At 38.5% G+C, this 20,888-nt stretch overlaps 1 protein-coding gene across 2 annotated transcripts in view; it reads right to left on the minus strand.

Annotated features, from left to right (window-relative positions):
- Positions 1-2,097: 2,097 nt before the first annotated feature.
- The window catches only part of KIF25 (kinesin family member 25), a 34,932-nt gene continuing 16,141 nt past the window's right edge, over positions 2,098-20,888 (minus strand). The window contains exons 7-13 of one of the 2 annotated variants that reach the window (XM_031552434.2): positions 17,628-17,702; positions 14,036-14,185; positions 12,892-13,068; positions 8,896-9,047; positions 6,641-6,835; positions 4,498-4,653; positions 2,098-3,328 (exon numbers count right to left, since the gene is read on the minus strand). In XM_031552434.2, coding sequence (XP_031408294.1) covers positions 3,171-3,328; positions 4,498-4,653; positions 6,641-6,835; positions 8,896-9,047; positions 12,892-13,068; positions 14,036-14,185; positions 17,628-17,702 — 1,063 coding nt within the window. In that variant the 3' untranslated portion in view covers positions 2,098-3,170. The remainder of the gene's footprint in view (positions 3,329-4,497; positions 4,654-6,640; positions 6,836-8,895; positions 9,048-12,891; positions 13,069-14,035; positions 14,186-17,627; positions 17,703-20,888) is intronic. The other variant, XM_085219831.1, reaches the window with a different exon arrangement.

Raw genomic sequence — 20,888 nt, forward strand, 5'->3', positions numbered from 1 at the left:
TTGGCAATGATGACTATTTAGTAAATTAAATGTTTTTGTGAGCCTTCCAATGCTAGTCATGTCTTCTCTAGCCTGACTATAACCAAGAGCAGCCTCTCTTTGTGATGTGGCTGCTGCAGAGGCATGAAGCTACGAGTGGAAATGAAATAAATTAATCATGTTCTGACTTCAGCATAGGTTGAGGTTTTGTTTCACACTTGTGGCCTAGGAGTGCACTCGGACAAGGAAGTTCAGTGGTTTTTTGAGTCTTTGAGCTGCCCTGCATTCCCTATAGGCACCACATAATGTCCTGGTCTGTGATGAATGCGGAGCAGCTGCCATGTGACATGCTGTGCATGGAGCTGGGCCTTGCAGGTGACAGGGGACAGGGCAAGGGGTGAGGGAATGGGTGTTGGGCCAGGGCTGCAGAGTGTAATGTCACAACTGGATACGGAGGTAGGAACTGAGGTTGACATAAATGAGATGTCCCAGTGGTCGCATACCCTTTGAAATCAGGTCCTTGAGTAGCCAGCTTCTCCAGATGTGGTGAGCTGGTAGTCAGGGCTTGGAATGCGTTGCCTGGACTCCCTGGCTGCACTGGGGAGATCAGCAGAAGTGGCTCTGTCCTAACACTCCCTTTCATCTGATTGCAAGGGGGGTAACAAATGAGGAAGCAAGTCCCATCTGTGATGATAAACTTATTGAAAATGTACTCTGGGGCCCTATTTTGGACTTTTATCCTAAAGGCTTTTGTCTGATTCTATGCCTAGACTTCTGCTGACTCTGTATAGGTCTGTGCGTGTGCATATCCGTATGCTCTACCTAGACAAACACTTGTTGATATTAGGACTTGGGGCTTGGTTTGGCAGAAGGAATTCTAGAGGAGCATCTGAAGCTCAGTTTGACAGATAGGTGGGCTGTGCAGTGCCTTGGCTCACTGTGTGCTGCAGTGAGCAAGGGGACAGCCTGAGGTGTGAGGGAACAAAACTCTAAGTGCTGGGGTGAAGTCTTGCACCTTCTACCCTTCTTTCCTTCAGTGCCTTGAAGCTGATACTGGGATTGAGAGATCAACTCTCTGTAACCTATAAAATTCCCAAACTGCAGGTTGTTATATCAAAATATTAGCAACACTGCCCTGTATATCCTGTACGCTTCATTGTATAGCTCAGAGTACTACGCTACACTGACAAGGAAAACAGGAATAGGGAATGCTGCCTGTGCACAGCTTGGCAGAGCTTGTGTTAGTGTAGAAACTTAAACTTTTGTTATTTGCTGATATTTGAAGGTTTTAGTTCTCAGCTTTAACAGTAAGGATTGATGGTTGTGTGTTTTTTGTTTTTTTTTTTTTCTTCTTTCCCCATCACCAAGATGATAAATAAATGCCAAGTTCTGAAGAGCAGCTCCAGAAAACAAAGCACAGTTCATTGCAAATAACTTTTAGTGCCACATCCTCAAAAATATTTGAGGAACTTCAGGGTGCTGATGGATTCAGCTAACCTCCTCTCATCGCTTAGCCTCTTTTAGAGCTCTAATCCTGGCTGATTTAGTAGTCGTTATTGTGACACTAAGGCAAGCTTAATGCTGTCTGCTCCCAAATTTCATTTAACAGGCCAACATTCCTCAGTCTGACACTTTCTTATCTGAGATTTCTTTATTGACTATTGAACTTTATGTGGTCCTGTATCCTTCTGTACTGTTGGAATTGGGTAAAGTTGAGATGTTTACCATCGTGATATTTTTTTAGGAAAATGTTACAGCTCTCCAAGCTGTAATGCCAATGCTGTGAGCAGTAGAGTACTGCATGCAACACAGCAGCAGCTGTTATATATTCAAGGGTGAAATTCCGATAATAGTATGCTATATAATCTCTGGGTAAATATTTGTGCTTATGAAGGTTAAGTGACTAGGAATACTATAAACTTCAGCCTTTTGGGCAGGCCACTGCAATTCAAGCCTTCTGGTGGTGACCTACCACTGACCTCTCTCAGTCTAGAGGCAGAGTCCTTGCTGGAGGTAAAAATTCAGAGTGAATCCTGAGACCTCTACTGAGCAACAAAGCAGTGCATAAAACACATCAGATGTTATGGTAAACCCAGCTTTTATCTCAGAACCACTTCTCATCTTGCTTAAAGTTCCTTGAAACTTCTGTCAGTGTAAATTCATTCACAAACCCTGTTGTTTCAGTATTGGTGAATGAATGTAAAAGCCTCTTGAGGATGACAGTTATCATGAACTGAGTTCTTGGTGTTTTATTCATTTGATGGATGGGAAGCATTTATAATGTGCAAACAACTTCAATGTTGTGATGCGGTTAACTTCAGAAATGCAAATGAAACAAGGAATGCTGCTACTAAAATGGTTGTACAAGTTAATTCTTATGAGCCACTAAGATCTGTAGTTCAGGGTCCTTCAGCAGTCAGAGTTGTGGGTTTTTTTTAATATTAATTTTGCTTTTCTTTTGTACCTATTAGTGAACTCAACAGAGCTGGTATTTTCTCCAACCATTTAACATAAGTGTGTTTTCAAAGAGCTGTGTAACTCCTCATTTGTTTCCTAAGCTACATTCCAGAGAGATAACAGCTGGAGCCTTAATCCTTTTTCTCCATCTCACTAGTGCCATTATTTCATTACCTAAAATCTGACAACAGCACTGTGTTCAATATAGCTGATGGATTCTTTTACATTTCCACCCGTTGATAGGTATGCCCCATCCAAGTTAGATGTTATGTCAAGCCATGATGATGTGTCTCATTTTAATCTAAGCTGTGAGGAAGTATTTCATTTGCTGCCTTGAAGCGCTGGAATGCTATTCAGATTCCTGTCTTCTACTGAGAAAACAGAGGGCAGTTTTGGCCTTTAAGAAGTGAGCCATCTTAAATGGGGGGGTCTGTTGACTTAGTTCTACTTGTCTAAAGGAAATGCATCACCAAAAATACGCCCTGAAGTAGCTTTTCTTAAAAAGCCTGATTTATTTCTATGCGATTCCACTGCAGCTGGTAGCTGTTGTCAATAGTTGTTATTATCTTTGGAGCAACAACATTATCAGCAGGTTTATGGCTTACTAATGCTATGTTGAGGATTGCTTATTTTATCTGGCAGTTGATATCTAAAAGAATGGCTTTAGGATAACAATATATATTTCAGTCTTAGGAACTCATTAATAATCCTTTAATCCACAGGAATCTTAAGTTTTATTTTGTTTTACTCAGCACAGGGAGATTTCTTTTCTTGATTTGTCCTCTCTGAACTTGCCGAGCACGAGTTCCAAATCCCAAAGACTGCATTGATTCTGTTAAGTACTTCTGACTGGGAGAGATGCACAGCATCACCAGCAGTTTAGCATCACCTCCTAGAAGCAGGAAAAAGACAGAATATGGTCATTTATTTCATTATTTTCACTAAATTAAGCACTGGTATGTACTAATCTACATAGCAACTGGCATATACTGCACTTGCACAAGGCAGAAGACATGAAGAGGGCTGTTGGAAACAGGCAAGTCCTTAAAAGGAAGCCTGTATCTAAAGATATGGTGTTTGTTCCAGTAGAATAAACATTTCCTAATTTGTAATGTAGATTTCTTCTCCCTTATAACATCACCAGTTAGCCTGCATGTAGTTATGGATCTCAACACTTCATTAAGATTTGTCAAATTCTAGAAAATTCATGGTCTCCTTTGTGTGACATTTGCTTGCCTCATTCATGACAATAATGCAAAACACATTTATTAAAAGTTCAGAGACTGAGTAAACAAAAAAGGAAAGTGCCACTTTCAGGATTTCATTTAAACAGTGTCACCAGGTCATATGCAAGACATAGTTAAAACCAGGCTCAGTGCCCATACAGCTTAGCTCCTAGACTTGTTTCTTTGGCTTTCCCCTTTCACAGCATAGACCACAACAGTAAAGGAAAAATAGAGGTTCATGCAAAAGTGGATAGTCTTTCAGCAGCTCCAAAAAACTATTACTTCAGTCACTGTAAGCTGGAGATTGAAATCATAAGGGCTGACACTTTCTGGCTGAAGAAAAATGGACAACTGCGTGGATTGCTACTATTCTGACTGTGCTGAAGAAATTACATTTGCCCTAAAACCATTTCTGCACAGATGAGAAGCTAGAAAAGAAGAGGTGACTTAAATACAAAAGAAGTTGCAGTATAGCACCAGGCATATGTTCTGGAGTCTTCCTCTTTTGTCTTTCTGCTACAGTGCAGAATGTGCAATTACATGATAACGCTATAGAAGATTATTTATCCTGAGAGTGTATGTGGCATGAAATGCCAGGGAGATCCAATCATTACCCTTTGCTATCCTATTAGTGATGTGATTATTTCAAGTATACTTCTTAACCTTGGAAAGCAGCAGTGCACTCGTGCTGCTCCAAAGCCAGAGCTTGTAGCCAGGAGTCTAGGTAGGAGGAGTGTCAGCATGGGATCATCTTCCAGTTCTGCACAACAATGAAGGGGAAAATATTGGGAAATGAAATCTCCATTATTAATCAGAAGTCAGAATAGTCCCTCACCTACAGAATCCTGGAGGAGATGCGTAAGTTTGCTGTTTCGATACGGTACATGAGATCGCTGTTCTGCTATTGCTCCAAGGACATCTGCTAGGGCAGACAAGCTGCGGTTGATAAAGGATGTTTCTCTCAGTGCTGCACCTGTCACTCCAGACATACCTAATACGGTGCAGAAAAGGCAATGGAAAAGTAAGTAAACATGCTTCAAATGTAACATGTGAGAAATTCTGTTGTTGTAACATCTGCTTCTGACACAGTGCTTTCAAAACGCAAATTCTGTCTTTCAGTCCACCTATGCCAAAAGCAAGATGCAGTGGTTGTTTAGCCCAGACTGCCAACACATTGTTCAGCATTTGTATTCTTTTGAAGAATGGTCAAAGAAGGTTTAATGCCTGAACCTTCGTAGCATCTCCTGTTAAAGTTGGTCTCTTCAGTTGTACAACGCACCTCGGCTCCACGTGTTTCATGAATAGGAAACTGAGGAAGTAGGAAGAACAAAAGATCAGACGAGGCAACACTGGCTTTGAAAACACCAGTCCACAGTCTCTTGGGAGAGAAGACAGCTGCCCAGTCTGTATTGCTTGTGAAGAACAAGAGTGACACAGATAGCATAAGCTACAGAAACAGAGTTGAGTAGCAGCCTTAAACTTGTGGGTTATGTAGGTCTGTAAGATGTTCTTTATGGTATGATTTGTTGTAGCAGGTTGATGCTCTTATACCATGCTGGTGTGTATCTGACCATATGGACCTCAAGCAAGGACGTTGTCTACACACCAAGTTGCATTAATTTTAGGAAGTGCTGCAACCTCAACAGAGCAAAACAGCTTGGAAAGCCACAGGTAGACAATGAGAGAAAGGATGTTTCAGACCTGCTTTAACTGGGTCTGTTTCTACAGCAATTCCTAAGCTAACGAGGGACTCTTAAATCAGTAGATATCACTCTGAAACAAGAAACTGCTAAGAGGCTAGAGTTTAAACTACTAAGATCTGTATTTAGTCAACTGAACATCCATAAAGTATATATCTGTTCTCAAACTGAACCTGAGTTTGCTAAAAAATGGATCACTTGTTTTGTAACTCGGGTAAATGACCCAGGATGGCTATGGAGCTAGCAAGGCCAGGTGCTGATGTACATCTTCAGTGTGTGTGATGTTTGCTGTACTTCTGCTCACTTATTTGTCTACATTTTGAAACAATTATGAGTTGATAGCTGTCCTTTTCTTTCATCAGAGTAAGTCTGGCATTTTCAAATCTCCACCAATGCAGCCAAATGGCAGAGGTTAGCCTACCACATGTGCTGAGCCACATCTAATACTGATGTGTAAGTGAGCCTGCAGAGCCCTAAACCAAGTAAATGTTTGTCCTGGTTGAACTGAGAAAGCAAACCCACACAGTATTGCTCAATTATATGTTTACCAAACAATTTCCAGTGCTCAGAGCAGATGAAAAAAATATTGTATTATATTAGGCTTTTCTGTAGAACAAAAGTTTAACAGTGAAGAACAGCAAGAATTCTTGGCAGTAATGTAAAGGACTCTTTCATAATACTGGTTCAGTTATCAAAACATTATTTCTGGAATGGTACATTTGGCTGCATGGCTTTTCTTGGTAAGCAATCTTGCCCTTTAGGAAATAATCAAGTTTCTGAAATTACTGTGTGTGTAGAGGAGGCAAGGAGGAAGAAAACATTTTGAAGAAACAACAAAAACAATATTTTCTTTTCAATACTAACTTCCTTCAGGACTTTCTCCACAGTAAGTCAGAAAAATAGTGATATCAATTATTATGGATATGTAATATTTAAATAATTTATGCACTTTAAACATTTCTGTACAAAGGCCTGGTAATTTTCAGTATAGAAAAGTGGGCCTAATAAAACAAACCAGTCTGAACCAATAATACACCCATGATGTAAATGCCCTGGGTTTCTTTCAGGCGTACAATTGGCTTTTTCAGTTAAAGCCATACCAACCTCAAACAATCAGGCCTCAATGTTTCTTTTATGCCAGGATCTGTTGTGTGAAAGCAGGGTAGCGCGTATCCCTACATACATAAAATGCTAAAGAGAAATGTTTTAATTCAGATCTGGGAGGATCCATGCCCACCATTTCTAACAGCTTTGTCATAAACAGACATGTTTGCTTACCTACACATTCACTGCCAGCCAGATCTACCAGCTGCAGCCTAGTTTTGACTTGCTTCAGTTTCTCAGCTGCTTCAAGTTGTGTTGGTGAAGAGGCTCTGGAGGAAGAGGTAGATTTACTGTCTCTTTTTTGTGGATAGGCGCAGGAAACTTCTTTATTCAGTCTTTGATTGATTTGTTCATCTTCCCATGAAGTACCTGTTTAATTGGAGGACAAAAAAAAAAAAAAAAAAAAAAAAAAAAACACCAAAGCTCCAGCTTCTCACTGGCACTGGGAATTGGTTATCAATGGGGAGTACAATATCTGCTACTTCAGGCTGTTCTAACTGAAATGTTATATGAGCCAGAATCAATGACATGGGCTGGCTGTATGACTTTTTCAGTCTTGTTTAAGGCTTTCCTTATCAAAACCATCATGCCTTTTGGTAAGAAGGCTTGTTATAGATTGTACTGTAGGTAACATCCCCCTCACTCACACTTCAGTGTGGGAGATGAGACACAGGAATACACTAAGGACATTAAGAGGTACTTTTTCATGTTTTATATTGACTGCAAACAAAGATGCTTGGGAGCAGTAAGCTCTGAAGCCTTGTTTCTAAGCATTTGATACATTCTCTGATGGTGTTCTGAAGTAAAAGAAGAAAAAGGGAAAATATTCATCCTGCCTCTTTGGTTCTGACCTTACCAGGATGTAAAGACAGGGTTTAGGGCCTTCTGGCACACACTCTGTTAAAAGTAACAGAGACAGGAGAATCTATTCAGAGGACTTAAGAGTCTAGTTGCAATAATATGAAGTTTATAGCTGCAAAACTTCAGTAAAGAGCAGACTGAACTGGGTTGCAGAGCTCCATACCTCTCCAGCTAGGCTGTTAATAAACTAAAAAGCTAGCTAAATGGCTGTAGGACAGACAGCGTAATTGAAAAATGGATGTTCTTTATGCTCCTCAGTCTGAGATGAAGAAGCAAAGTAACTGCTCTCCTCAAACAACAGACATTTCTGAAAGATAGTGCTAGAAGATTTGCAGCAAAACTATTCATCAGCTGTAGTTTTCTGTGCACAACTAGTCACGGGCTTTAAAGCATTATATTTAGTGATTTTAGATCTCCACTTTTGAGATATGACAGTTACACCTAGATCCAGAATTGGTCTCTGTAAATATTACACACTGCTACAAGTGAGATCCCATTTGCAGTGCTGCTTTTTTCTCTATTTCTCACCTTCATCTGCATTCACCATAAATTAGACATATCTGTAGACTTCTGTTGCCAGATAATATTGTGTCATAGCGTTGAATGTAGAAATGGCAAAGGGAAGCCTGGACTAGACAAGATGGCTGTTGTGTTACAGTGCAAACACTGTGCTTTGAGAAGTAACATCTGTTTGATTGACAAGAATCTGGAACTGGCTAGAGCTAACATCTGGAATGTTAAAACTGCAACATGTGAAGTAACTGTGTCTTTTGGCAAGGGCAGCAGGTAAGTGAGGGCACTGTTTGTTCTGTTTTGCTAATATTGTCGGTTTAATTTCCGATAGCAATCTAGGGGAAAAAATGTTAAATATTTTCCACTTTCTTGAACCATACTGTTGTTTGAGAGTATGAAGGAGACAGACCACAGCACTGGAAACAGAGAGTCTAATTACAACATAAGCAAAAGAAAACAAAGTTAACCCTCAAAAGCCAAAGTTATTCCTAAAGCAGCAAACTGGTACGTCTTGGTGTGGTAATGAAAAGTAGAAGTATAGGACTAGCCATACTAAGATGACTATGTTGTCTATTCCTACAGTGGCCTATTGTTAACAGCTGAAGACATTCTGAATGGAAGGGACTTTTTTGCAAAGCAGCAGGTAAAAAAATTAATTCTCCCACTGGTAGCTTACACTGACCCCTAAAAGACGTGGTTAGCTTTACCTCAAACTTATCATGAATAATTAAATGATACATCATACAAACTGATTTAACTACTTTATTTGAGTATTTATCTTACTGATAAAATTTACTTTATTAGCCATTTCATGCTATAAAATCTCAAAGACTCTGTAAGTCTCTGAAGTAAGAGCTTTCTATGAAAGCCTCTAAGAAAATCCTTAGCAGTGAGAAATCAAACCAGTCAGTTTTTTAAGACAGCATTTAGAAGGTAAAGAAAAATAACTGAGGAAATGTATTAAGCACTGAGAAAAGGAAGAAAGAGCAATATGAAAGCCTCACAGTCCACAAACTGTTTTTCAAAAACAACTGGTTTATCTTTGTATTACTTACCAAAATTATCTCCAGAGACAGTTCTGGTTATGGTCATCGTAACCACCAGATGGGAACGGGAGGAATGAGCATGCACCAGTGTTGGGTGCCTGACTCTTAGCTGTAGGCCTTTGATAACTAGGTGCAAAAATTCAGATGTATTTGCAACAGTCCTAGGAAGTAAACAAACAAGCAGAAGGTTTTACTGATTCACAGTAAAAATTACATGAGAAAGCGAGCAGCTCAGATGTGAATTTGAGCTTTTACACTTCCTTGGTCTTCTAACTCCCTGTACTATTCTTAACCCTACCTCTGAAAACTAATCTCAGTTTTGAGCTGCACAAACAGCTGTTGTATAGGCTTTTTTCATAAGGAGTTATGTAGCAGTGGAAGTGCTGAGGAAGAAGGAAGCATCCCACCAACCTTGTAGGTCTTTAAATGCAGTATCTCAGCTCTAGAGGTGACTGAAATTTCTACTTTTTCACACTCTGGGTGGGGGAGTGGGGGGAGGGGAAATGGAAAGACAGATTTACACATTCTTGGCATCTCTGGTTTTATAGATGTGGAATTGTCCATTTGATGTTAAGGTAGTTTCTGCTTTTTTTGGAGGCACAGAATTAAGTGGAAAAAAAATAATTCTGAACCTTTGGAAACTGCAGCTCATGCTTGGAATTCAATCCAGAATCCTTGAGAAAATGTTGGAGTTGCTATTTGTCAAACAGTAGAACTCAGCAGTGTCAGATAATTTTTATAGATAATTTTATCTTATGCTATCAGTTTTCTTTTCCGGTTGAAAGATGTACTGCTTATATAACCTATTGGAGGGAAGAAAATCTGACACAAAAACCAACTGGTCAAGTTAAAACACTATGATTTTTCCTAGGTTAAAAACAAATGATGCAAGATTTGCCTTTATTCTCCTTTCATGTCACTGCCTTCTTTAATAATCACTCAAGTTTTGTTACCTAACTATTAGTTTCTCAATGGGGATAAAAACTATTATGACTGCATATAACAGCCTGGTTACTGAATGCCTTGTAATACAGCAAAATCCCTAAATCCCTTCCTGACAGACTGCCCACTACAGCCTTGGTTCCATATCACTGCAGTCAGCAAAAGGAAGCATATGCTGAAAGGCAAGGCCATCTTGCCTTAGATTTGTCTGATTTCAGCAAAAAACATACTAGGCACAAATACAATTCATGCTATGAAGAGCCATACTTGAAGAGAACAGAGAAAGGAAAGAGCCATACCAAAGGCATCTGAAGAAGAGAAAAACACTTGGCTTCACCATACCTATACACGCTTAAAGAGAAGCAGCCACTTAAAAGCAGTTCCCTGTGTAGCTCAGTTACACTCTAAAACATGGCTGCGGGAGCTAAATGACTGCAACAGGCTTCAGGCGATGGACTGCTGTGCTTTAACTGGAGTTTGCAAAAGATAAGCCTCAGAGCATGCAGTTAGTGCTGGTCGCCTATTAGGCAGTTGCATTTGACTTTGGAGGTAAAGAACATCCTCAGCACAGTGCTGCATGCTTGCAATGGTGGTAGCTTCTCAGCAGGAATGGTGGTAATAGCCTCTACTGCCTCACTGGGCTGTATGTACCATGTGTTCCAGAACCACGTTCTACAAAGAGAAACCCTGGTGTGGTTAGGTTAAAAATTTGATGCTGAGCATTCTCCAAAGTCAATTAAGTCATAAAAAGAGACTGAGGTTTTTGTGATTCAGGGGATGTACATGTTAGCAGGAAAGAGACTACTGTTTTTTAATGGACACATGGGGAAGTCAGTGAGATCCAGCAGGCCACTATATTCTAGATGAAATATCACAAATGAGGATGTGTTTTTATTCAAAGCATCAGCTGTTTATTTTAGATTTCAGGCAGCTGGGTGGCTTCATTCAGTGATTCCCTTACTTTGTTTTGATTTGGTCTTTCTTATTAACCTTTCTATGTAATTATTAATATAGCTTGTTTATGAATTGGACTTCTTTGCTGCTTGCACTGTAATTGAGATGCAAGCCCATATTCTAATTTATATTTGCTTTCTAACAGAGTATTTATTGATTGATTATGTTTTTAAGAGGTAGGTAGCTCCAGGCACCAGGTTCTGTTACCATAAATTAAAATTGAGAGAAATAAATACTGCATCAATTTTATGAACTAGAAATACAAACAAAATCTTACTACAGATTGTAATTTCTTTCTCTGTGGCACAAGTCCAGCTACGCCTCACATCTCCCTTCCCCAAAGCCCAGGAAAAGAGAAGGGTCACTTGCACACTATAAAAATTTCCATGGGGAAAGCGCGTAGGCTTTCTTCAGGAATGAATCCAGAACGTCATCTTAATTACTGAAATACAATAATTAAGAATTATTAAAAAGTTAATTTCTACCATACCCACACTATGTTAACTTGTTTTTCTTTCTGAGTCACACTGTTCCTTCCTTCTCTAGACAAAAGTAAAAGATCAGCTTCTTCAAGAAAGATTCAGCACAAACAGGCTTCAAACCACTCACTTCTGAAGGAGTTTTTCTTTTTACTGACAGAGACTTAAACAGATGCTAAGAGTTGGAGGAGAGCCACAGCTGGGGAAATCGAAGAACACAAACCAAGAAAAACCCACATGCAGCATAATACAGACAGAGATGGCAAGAGGATTCATCACTTCAAGCTCCATTCATTTTTAATTCATACCATGGAGCATACAGAGTGCAATCAAGGGTGCAAGATTTGTCTGGAAATCATATTTAACCTCAAGAAGAGCAGACATACCCTAGAGAAAAATGTTAAACTCTCCAACAGTATTACAGTGATTATTATTTCATGGAAAGAAAGGAGATTTATATAGTACCCAGGGTGAAGAAAGGCACTTTATGACTTCTCTGGCATTCCATTTTCTATGAGCAGCTCAGTGGTTACAAAGTGCAGCACGTATCACTAGGTAGAATAGAAGTATGTCTGCGTAACCCACCAGAACATTGCTGTATTTTTATCAAGGCTTTTAGAGAACAGCATGAACTCACGTGAACAATCACTGCTTACGTGATTGTGTCCCACAAGATACAAGTACTGCCTTCCTACTGAAGATGCATTTTGTTTTAACACAGAGACAAGGAAAATGCTTTTCATAACTGACTTCCAGTTCCTCCTAGAAAAGTATAGTTTAGATTGTGACAAGCACTATGATAGAGAAGTAAAGAAAAACATCATTCTTCCCCCAGAAACATAAAACACTCTCACACTGCACTTAACATTCATTAGGGTGAGTTTTTTCTTTTCACAAATTTATTTATTTATCCAAAGAATAGAATATTTTTTCTAAGTTTCTATGTCTCCCTGTTGTGCACAAGCAGGAATGTGCACTTTTGGGATCTGTCCACATTCTAGGCACTCACAGAGAGATGGCCAATAGCTTAATTCCACCGGGCAGCCTCTCCCCTCAAGTGCCACAAGTGCTGCTTGTCAACTTTTATTCTGATTAATGCTGACTTGATATCACCATAAACAAGACATCTGTTACTAAAATATCTGAAACAGACTCACTCTTGTTAATGCACAAATCGATATAAACACAATATTTTTGTCATCTAATTAGCCAAGGGGTTTTATGTTTAAGAAGAATTTACTTTCAACACTACATGTATGTAACATCCAAAATTATTCCCATGTGCACGAGAACAAACTTTTGTAATACTCAGGACATAAGACAAGAAAAACTTAAAGTAAGTACAGCTTTAGCCTTAATTTCTTTAGGTCTCCCTTTGCCATCGCAATGAGTAAATAAGAATCAAAGAATGCAGAAGTTTAACCAAAAATAATTGTACTGTTAATGCTAAAAGTATCTAATTGACTGAGGTAATGGAAGCAGAGGGAACTATCCAATATTTTCTTTTGCATATGCTAAGGATTCATAGTTTAGAAGCAAATTCTGACATCTATAGTGGAATTATAGGCAGCTAGGCATCACATTAACATTCAGTCATGATTGGATGATAAAGATGAAATTGTGTACTCACTCATATGTAAGCGATGGAACATCACTCTTTCCTTCTCTGGTTGTGACAACGTCACGCTTGATGCCAAATACTTTTCCACAACTATCTTTGGCCAGAAGATCAAAAACTTCATTATTATACACTTCTACAACAGAAACCTCAACCCAGTAACTTCCTGGTGGCTTTTCTGAAATAAGTCTGGAGAATAAAAGTAGAACAAAGTAAATGAATGAAATCAGAAAAGGCAGAAATCAAACCTCAAGTGAACAATCTGTAAAAATAGAATTGTTCTTTAACTGTAATCTAATCAACATTCTGATAAAACTGCTTATTAAATATCAACAATCAGAACTTTGCCTCACCCAGATGCTAATGGTAAGCTCAAGAATCAAAACATTCATTTTCCAAACAGCATTGCCAGCTTCAATTTTTTTTTCTCCTCTAATCCCACTCCCTCCTCAAGGTTTTTTCATGCTATTTCTCTGCTGAAGGTGACTGCATTCAGAGCTCAAGATATGATAACTCTGCCAGAGTGCAAGCAATTAACAGATAAGACATTCCATACTACCAGCTAGACACTGCTATTCTGGTTCAAAATTGGCTCTTTATATTTGGCTTACACCTTTTTCCAAAAGAAATCAGCTTAGCTGAAAAAAAACCTAAGGGCTCTTCTAGTACAACATCACTTCAAATTACACATAAGGTTCAACTAAAAAAATCTAGGTGAGAAGCATTTTCAAAGTGAAAACAGATCACGGCTTAAAATGCAGTTACCATTTGTTTGGGACTGAGCTCTAATCTGGATCCTTTTCACCTATTTCAACTGTCCATTTCGCAAAATTGGTAAGGACTTTTAATTTCTCTTCAGTTTGCTCTACTATTATTGAAATATATTGAAAAGTTATAGGAATCTGAAAACCAGACATACGTACACAGTGAAATTGCATAGTCTTATTTCCTTAGAAAAACAGACTAAGCTAGAAGTTAGAAATCAGTATCAGATCTCAAATACAAAATGGCAGCCAGAAATGCTATAAACAATAACTGTGAAACTAAAAACCGTAACAGTAAATACATTACAAACATTTCATCCTTTCTGTAAAGTATAAGATGAAAAGTCTGTAAGCATCCATTGCTTAGGTTGATATTATCAGATCAGTATTACCTGAACAGTTCCTGGGTAGCACGAGGAATAATTCCAAGCTCTGATTCATCTTCATTGACAAATGTAACATTCTCTTCTAACTGCGGTCCCAACATTGTGTATGTTTTCCCACTTCCAGTCTGCCCATAAGCCATAATACACACATTGTACCTGAAATTCAAAAGGGCCTTCATTTATTGTACCGTTATCAAAACTGGGAAAGGTACCAAGTTTAGACTCTAACAACTGGGGAACACTAATTGAAAGGATAAATATACACCACACCTGCAGCTTTCTTTCTGGAGCTCTCAAAATCTGACAAATTAAAGTACTGCTCATAACATCTCCTAAACAGGTTTTATTTTTTAAGCAAATTTGAAGGGCAAGTAACTGACAAAAACAGGAATGCTTAGCTGGGAGTGATTGATGAGGTTAAACCTCTTGTCTGTCCAACTTCCAGTTCATGCACTGCTGAGCTGCTTGTTAATCAGCTCCTGAACCACTCTTATTTACAGTACAGCATTTTAAAGTAAACCATTGCTGCATTTGATTTGTCTGACAGTGCTACGCTGCAAACCGCAGCACAAACATCTTAACAGCTGGGAGCAGTAAACTCTTCAGCTCTCACAGTTTTTTCAGATGAAGTCCTCAGTCAGATCCCTCAGCCAGTGGAAAAGATTAGACAGCTCTAGCAACAAAAGGCACAAATCTTAAGCCAAAGGCATTGGAATTGGTTCCATAGAAGCATAAATGTGGAGGCTACTCTGGAGTAATGGTGACAGGAACTGCTACATTACGGACCTATAGAAGGTGAAAATGTACATCTATTTATCTTTCTTATTTGTTCAGAGACACGACTTTAGAAGACTCCATACACTGGGAGTGCTCTGCAGTATGCTGGATTTTCTGCTCTACTAGAGCTGCAAAAATAGGCTTGCTCCTTCCTCGGAAAAGAGCAAAATTTTACTGCTTAAGCTCTAGCTCCTCTGTGGCAGACCTGAACAGCTGCTTTTGGTTATCTGATGCTTTTCCTCATATAAAAAAATATTGCTTCAAGTACATGCCAGCAAATTTCAATGAATACCCCTCATCTAATTGTTTTAGATGTATGGTTTTTGGTCATCAAATTCTTATACTACCACTGCAGAGAAATATATTTGCAGGGTTTTTGTTTGTTTGTTTGGGTTTTTTTGTTTGTTTTTGCATATTAAAATGTCTAGAAGCAATTCTTTTAGAGGATTATTAATAAAGCTTTATTTTGTTAGAAAGCAATTTAAGCAACGCAACAAATTCCTTCATATCCCTTCTGAATATGTAGTCAAAGCTGCAGTCAGTGAACCTATGATAAAGTTTCCCCTAATCTTTAGGATGCAAAGAGTATAAACTGGAAGTCTAGACATAGATATGACAAAGTAAAGGAGAGAACTGTAACTGAAAATAAAGAGCAAAATGTGTTACAAATTGGAACTGTAAATCTGAAACAAGGGATATCCCTAAGTACTCACTTTTGACATAATTCTGCTTGCATTTATGACAGTGGAAAAGCTTCCAGTAATTTTGATAGTCTTCAGCTAGGCTAAGAATGAGTGATTTGCATAGTTCAGCTCCCTAGGCACACTGCCTGGCCAAGTCATAGCTCCCTGAGACTTCCAGTGCCTCTTCAAAATCAAAGAGAGATCTCTGAAACCAAAAAGGGAGCCAGAAGTGGAAGTGGCTTTTGTCCATAGGAAAAAGAGAATGGAAGTCTTCTCAGAAGTCTATCAACAACTTCCATATAGTGCAGATACTTAAATTCCCCTTCTCAGCTTTCGTTAGTCGAAATAGTTCTGACAAGATACAGGTGATATGATCAAAAGCTAAGTAGTCAGGTGCTAGTAACCTTAAAGATACCAGTCATGAATAAAGCCATTGACAATCTCTCTGCCAAAGTCAGAGTGGTATTTCGGTAAGTCCAAAGGAACTGAAACTATCCAGAGCTGTATTATATCTGAAGAAGACACAAGAGAGAATGAATTGTTGGGTGGTTCAACAAGAGGACAAGCAGCAAAAGAAGACTAATTTATGTTTATCTAGTTCACTTTGTTGATGTTCTGTTTCCAACATAACCATTTCAAACAGAGCATGAAGCCACTTCTAACCTCAGGCTTCTAATTTGAGATTTTCTACTTATGATTCTTCTATGTACCCCCAACATTTCTCTTTTTTCACACTACTTCATTAGTTATATTATTGTTTAGAAAAGATCTTCTTGTCAAATTAGATTACTAATACTTTTACAATATTGCTCTCCTGAAAAGAGTGGGGCTGTTCAAAACAGGAAAGTTATCCCTAGGAGGAAAGTTATCACTATTAATAGAAATTAAAGAAGGCAAAATTTATCCTTCCTTAAAATAAATAAGGTTGAGTCTTCAATGTTATGAAGAAAGGGTAAATGATATCTTAGTTCCTTGCTGGCCCTGTATTGCTAACTGAAAACTCTGAAGCTTGTTGTACTTTATCTGCTTTGCATATGGAAAGATCTTTTCTCCTGGATATTTATACTAAAAAAAAAAAAGAAACAAAGAAAAGAAACAAGTTATTAAAAAAATGAAAAGAAAAATAAAGAAAAGGACTGGAGTACTCCTTTCTATTTAAGCTTAAAGTTGTTTCAGTCCACTTTGGAGATCTGATCAAAACAATCAGGAACAGCAAAAAGGTTCAAGGTTCCAATCAAGTAAGTCTGTTTCACATTTACAGTGGGAATGCTGCTCAGTGCCATGGCTAGTATGCACAGTCTGTCCTCTGAAAATCTGCTTCTGTTTAAATGCCACTTCTAGAAGAACAAGACAGTTTTTTGTTTTCAATAACAGAACATTTCCTAAATGAATATAAAATTCCCAAATTTAGGACGGAATCCTTTCATTGTGCAAAGTAGAAAGTGGCAAGTAGAGCAGATCAAGGTATTTTTTATATATGTCTAAATACATGTAGGCAACACACTGAGCCAAAACAAACTTATATTCACTGCAAAAGGAAAAGTTAGAGAGAGAAAACAGTGGTTATATGGACTTTTCCAAACTCCTCCAACCTAGTGATCCCAAGGTTGCTCAACTGTGGTCATCTACACTTGATAAAATAGTATAGTGCCTTATGGGCCATATAGGTGTCTTCTTGCCCCAAACAGCCCTTATAGGTCCTACTGTGGCGTGTGTGAATGGTTACCTGGAGTTTCACAATATTTAAAGCACCCTGATATGCCTCTTCTGGGCTGCTTTTAACTACCAGGAAGAAAAAGTGACTTGGAAACTTCAGTGTTCTACCAAATCACAGAAAAAAAAAAAAAAAAAAAAAAAAAGATTGCATCCTCTATCAGAAGCAATGCTTAAATTTGCCAGAAAGCCGAGGAAAAAAAACCTACTTTTTTTTCCCAAATTTGTCTGTCATGCTAATTTTTGTAAACAGTGTTTTCTCTTTTTATACGGAGAAACAATTTTCACTCAGTGTTTGTTAGAAAGAAAACAGGAAAACTGCTTTAGAACACAGCAGGACAGCCTCTATTAAGCAATCCTTCTTAAGGGATGAATTTCAGTAGAGAATTACCATTTAGCTTTTTTACTCCCACCTTTTAACTTACCCGTCCAGGAGAGATGTTAGCAAAGGGGCCACGTCTGCAAACACTGTGTCTTGAGACTCAGTAGCATTATAAACCCTGAGGAGCAAAGTGCAATGAAGAAAAGACGTAGGTATGTACGTTGGCATAATTGAGGAGCACAGGCAAGGGAAAATGTAGGCCTGTGATATAAAGCTTGTGACCTGCTGACATTTCTATGACAATAGCACTTACAGATTGGGTTTTAAAAAAATCTATTTAGCTTGGCAATATGAAGCTGGCAGACCAGAACTACTCACTGCTGCTCTAAACCTGACTTCCTATGCCAGGAAATTAAAAGGTAATGAGGAAGAGTTGAGCTTCCTTGGGAGTCACCACTTTGTTCAATTGGCTAGAGGGAAACATGTCCCAGAGGTTACGTAGGAATGTGTGTAGGATGTACCTCTGGCACATTACAGAAGAGAATCTTGAAGCAGGAGAGGGGTCGGAATTCACCAAAGAAGTTTTTTGGTTGTTTTTCTTTTGTATTGCAGTCCAGGGGACTGTAAATTAGAACTTCAAGGGTCTCTCCTGCCTTTTTGGAGTCATGATGTATATTTCAAAGTGAGTTTTAAAGTGAATGAAAGAAAATTAAATGGATTAAGTTATTAGGAAAAGAGCAATGCCAATATAATTTGTGGGTCAAAACAATTATGTGTAAAACCACTGCAAACATCTTTTCACATTCGAAAAACAAAGAAGGCAACACAGGGCTCTTCCAAGAAATTTTTCCTCCAACCTTCTCAAATATAAACCTCATACAATATAAAGCCAATACCTGAAAATAAGAAATCATTAAAGGGAAGAAATTATGATTATAAAACGTAGGCATCCTAATTCATTCATTGCTTCTCTAGCATACCAAAAACGTATCCTCCACAAGAATATAGTCAGCAAACAAATGTGGTTTATAGAAGATGGTCCAGATCTGCAACATGAGTATCATAGCCAACACTTAGAAATTTGAGGTATGAATCTTTTTCTTTGGAAAAAGCTTCCTCTTCTGCTATCTTTTTGTTGCGATGTTTTTCTTGTTGCTTTCTGTTAAGCTCGGTTCTCCAGTCAGTGGTGCATGCTTTTTATTTTTTATAGCCAAATAACTAACAGGAATTTTGATAGCAGCAAAGATTACAAAGTATAGTTACTTTCCTGTGTATATAGTGTACTAGTACCCTTGGCTAGTGTTGCTAGAAGTTGAACTGAATGGAGAACATGGTTGGCTCTTTAGCATTTATTCAAAGCGCTTTGTATGTTGACCAGGATCTGATCACTACAGTCTGTAGACTGCACAAACATAGATTCTGTATTTGTGTTCTCCACAAATACGACTGTACGGAGGGATTGCTGATGAACAGATACAGAATTAGACTTAAATCACTTCAGTATTTTGCTTCTGACAATGGCAAGAAGAAGTAAAAAACAGTATGGTGGTGGGAGACAGAGTAACTAATCTCTGCCTAGAGAGAGCTGCAAGACTGGTCTCAAAGCTGAAACATGAGTTGAATCTTTGCTTCAAAAAAAATATGATTAGCATTAGCATTCAGTTTCTTTTTCATGTTTCTGAATTCCTGGCCTGGAGTAACATCCTGTGGCAACGTGTTCCACAGTCTAATTGTAAGCTGTATGAAAATGTTCTCTCTTTAATCAGGATATGAGCACTTTTCTGGCTCGATGGACAAATACTGCTTGTCTTGCCATTCCGCTGACATGCTGTCATGCTAAACGGAGAAACCAACAAATACACAGAGATGTGGCGCAGTTCTTATTGGGAGGACACAGACACCGAATAGCAATACTCCATCCTCGCTTTGCATGCATACAAGGACATGCTTCTATAAGCTTTGCATATAACATCTTCAAGGTCAGTACAAGAGCAAAAGCGCTCCCAGGCACTTTTCTCTGTTTCATTTATCATCTGCAATCAATGAAATATTCATTAGCACAAATCCTGTATTTTAACCAACTCAGGCTATAATTCAATTTGTATTGAAATGATACCTTTTTCTTAACACAGCAAAACATCTCCCTCAGAGCTACTGCGTTAAAAAACAAAAACAACAACAAACCAAGCCACCAAACTTAAAAGGTATTTAGGAGATAAGAACATTAAAAATTTGTCTTCAGTTGCTACTGAGGGCTTTGGCTCTCTGCAAACGTTGTCACCAGCCACAGCTAAAGCTAAACTCAGCCAGTTTTAGCAGGCTGTGCTTTCACCACAAATCAGCATAGCTGTAGCTCACTATGTCAAGTTGAGGTACCTGTAGCAGTTCAGAGGAAAGGCATGGGGTTCAATGTTACAATAACTACTCCAAATATTTACTCAACTTCCTAAAGGCTTTTTTACTGCCTCTCCTTAGCTCCTGTGCTTCAAATTCTACCAACACTGAAATGAAGTATTTTCAGTTTGGCTTCAACTGGTTTATGCTACACTGTAATCACAGTGGCTAAAGGCATGCAAGACAATTAGCTATCTCAGACCATGAAAGATGCAGCAAATCCAGAGAATCTATTTCCATAAGCCCATTTATTTTTATCAGAATGATGACAGATTTGCCCCTGTGTAATGATTAATGTTAATTTCACCTTGAAAATTCCAGGCTTCTTTTTATTTTGCTAACTGATTCACCAATAAAATTATAAAAGCATAACATGCTGAAAGCTGGAATTTTCTTCCTGAGCTGAAATCAAATATTTCGACATTTATTAGTTCCATAAAATGTTGCTAAAAAAATAAACATTTTTGAGTTCATAAGAACCATATGCTCTTCTGTTTATAAAAAAGAGCTGTGCTGGGACACTGAAAAAACATTCCCCAAGAACGACATTCTTTAGGGGATTTACATTTTTTTTTTTCTAACTCGTTTCCTGATGATCAGGATCTGCACCACATGTACAGAGTCACAGCAGTTCTGGAGTCCAGTGTCAATACCATTAACTGCGTTGCTCTGTGGAACTGAATTCCAGCATTATTCTGCATGTACTTCAACTGGTATGTCTGTATTAGGCATAGCAAGAGGGTGAAAGGAATTACTTTGCAAACATGTGAGAGGTTGCATGTGCCTTGTAGCAAGGGAGTCCTGTAACCTTTGAGGTGAGTAAAGCTTCCCCAAGATTTGCATTATCTCAAGAATTTTCAGTCATTTGGTAGTCTACACAACAGCAGTCCTCAGGCTTCTTGAGCAGAAAAAAGGCAGCTTCTTAGAAGGACACCTCAAAGAAAGCAAGTTACTGGCAACATTAGACCAA

Source organism: Meleagris gallopavo, chromosome 2 (assembly GCF_905368555.1).
Source record: "Meleagris gallopavo chromosome 2, MGAL_WU_HG_1.1, whole genome shotgun sequence".
In the NCBI taxonomy this organism is placed as follows: domain Eukaryota; kingdom Metazoa; phylum Chordata; class Aves; order Galliformes; family Phasianidae; genus Meleagris; species Meleagris gallopavo.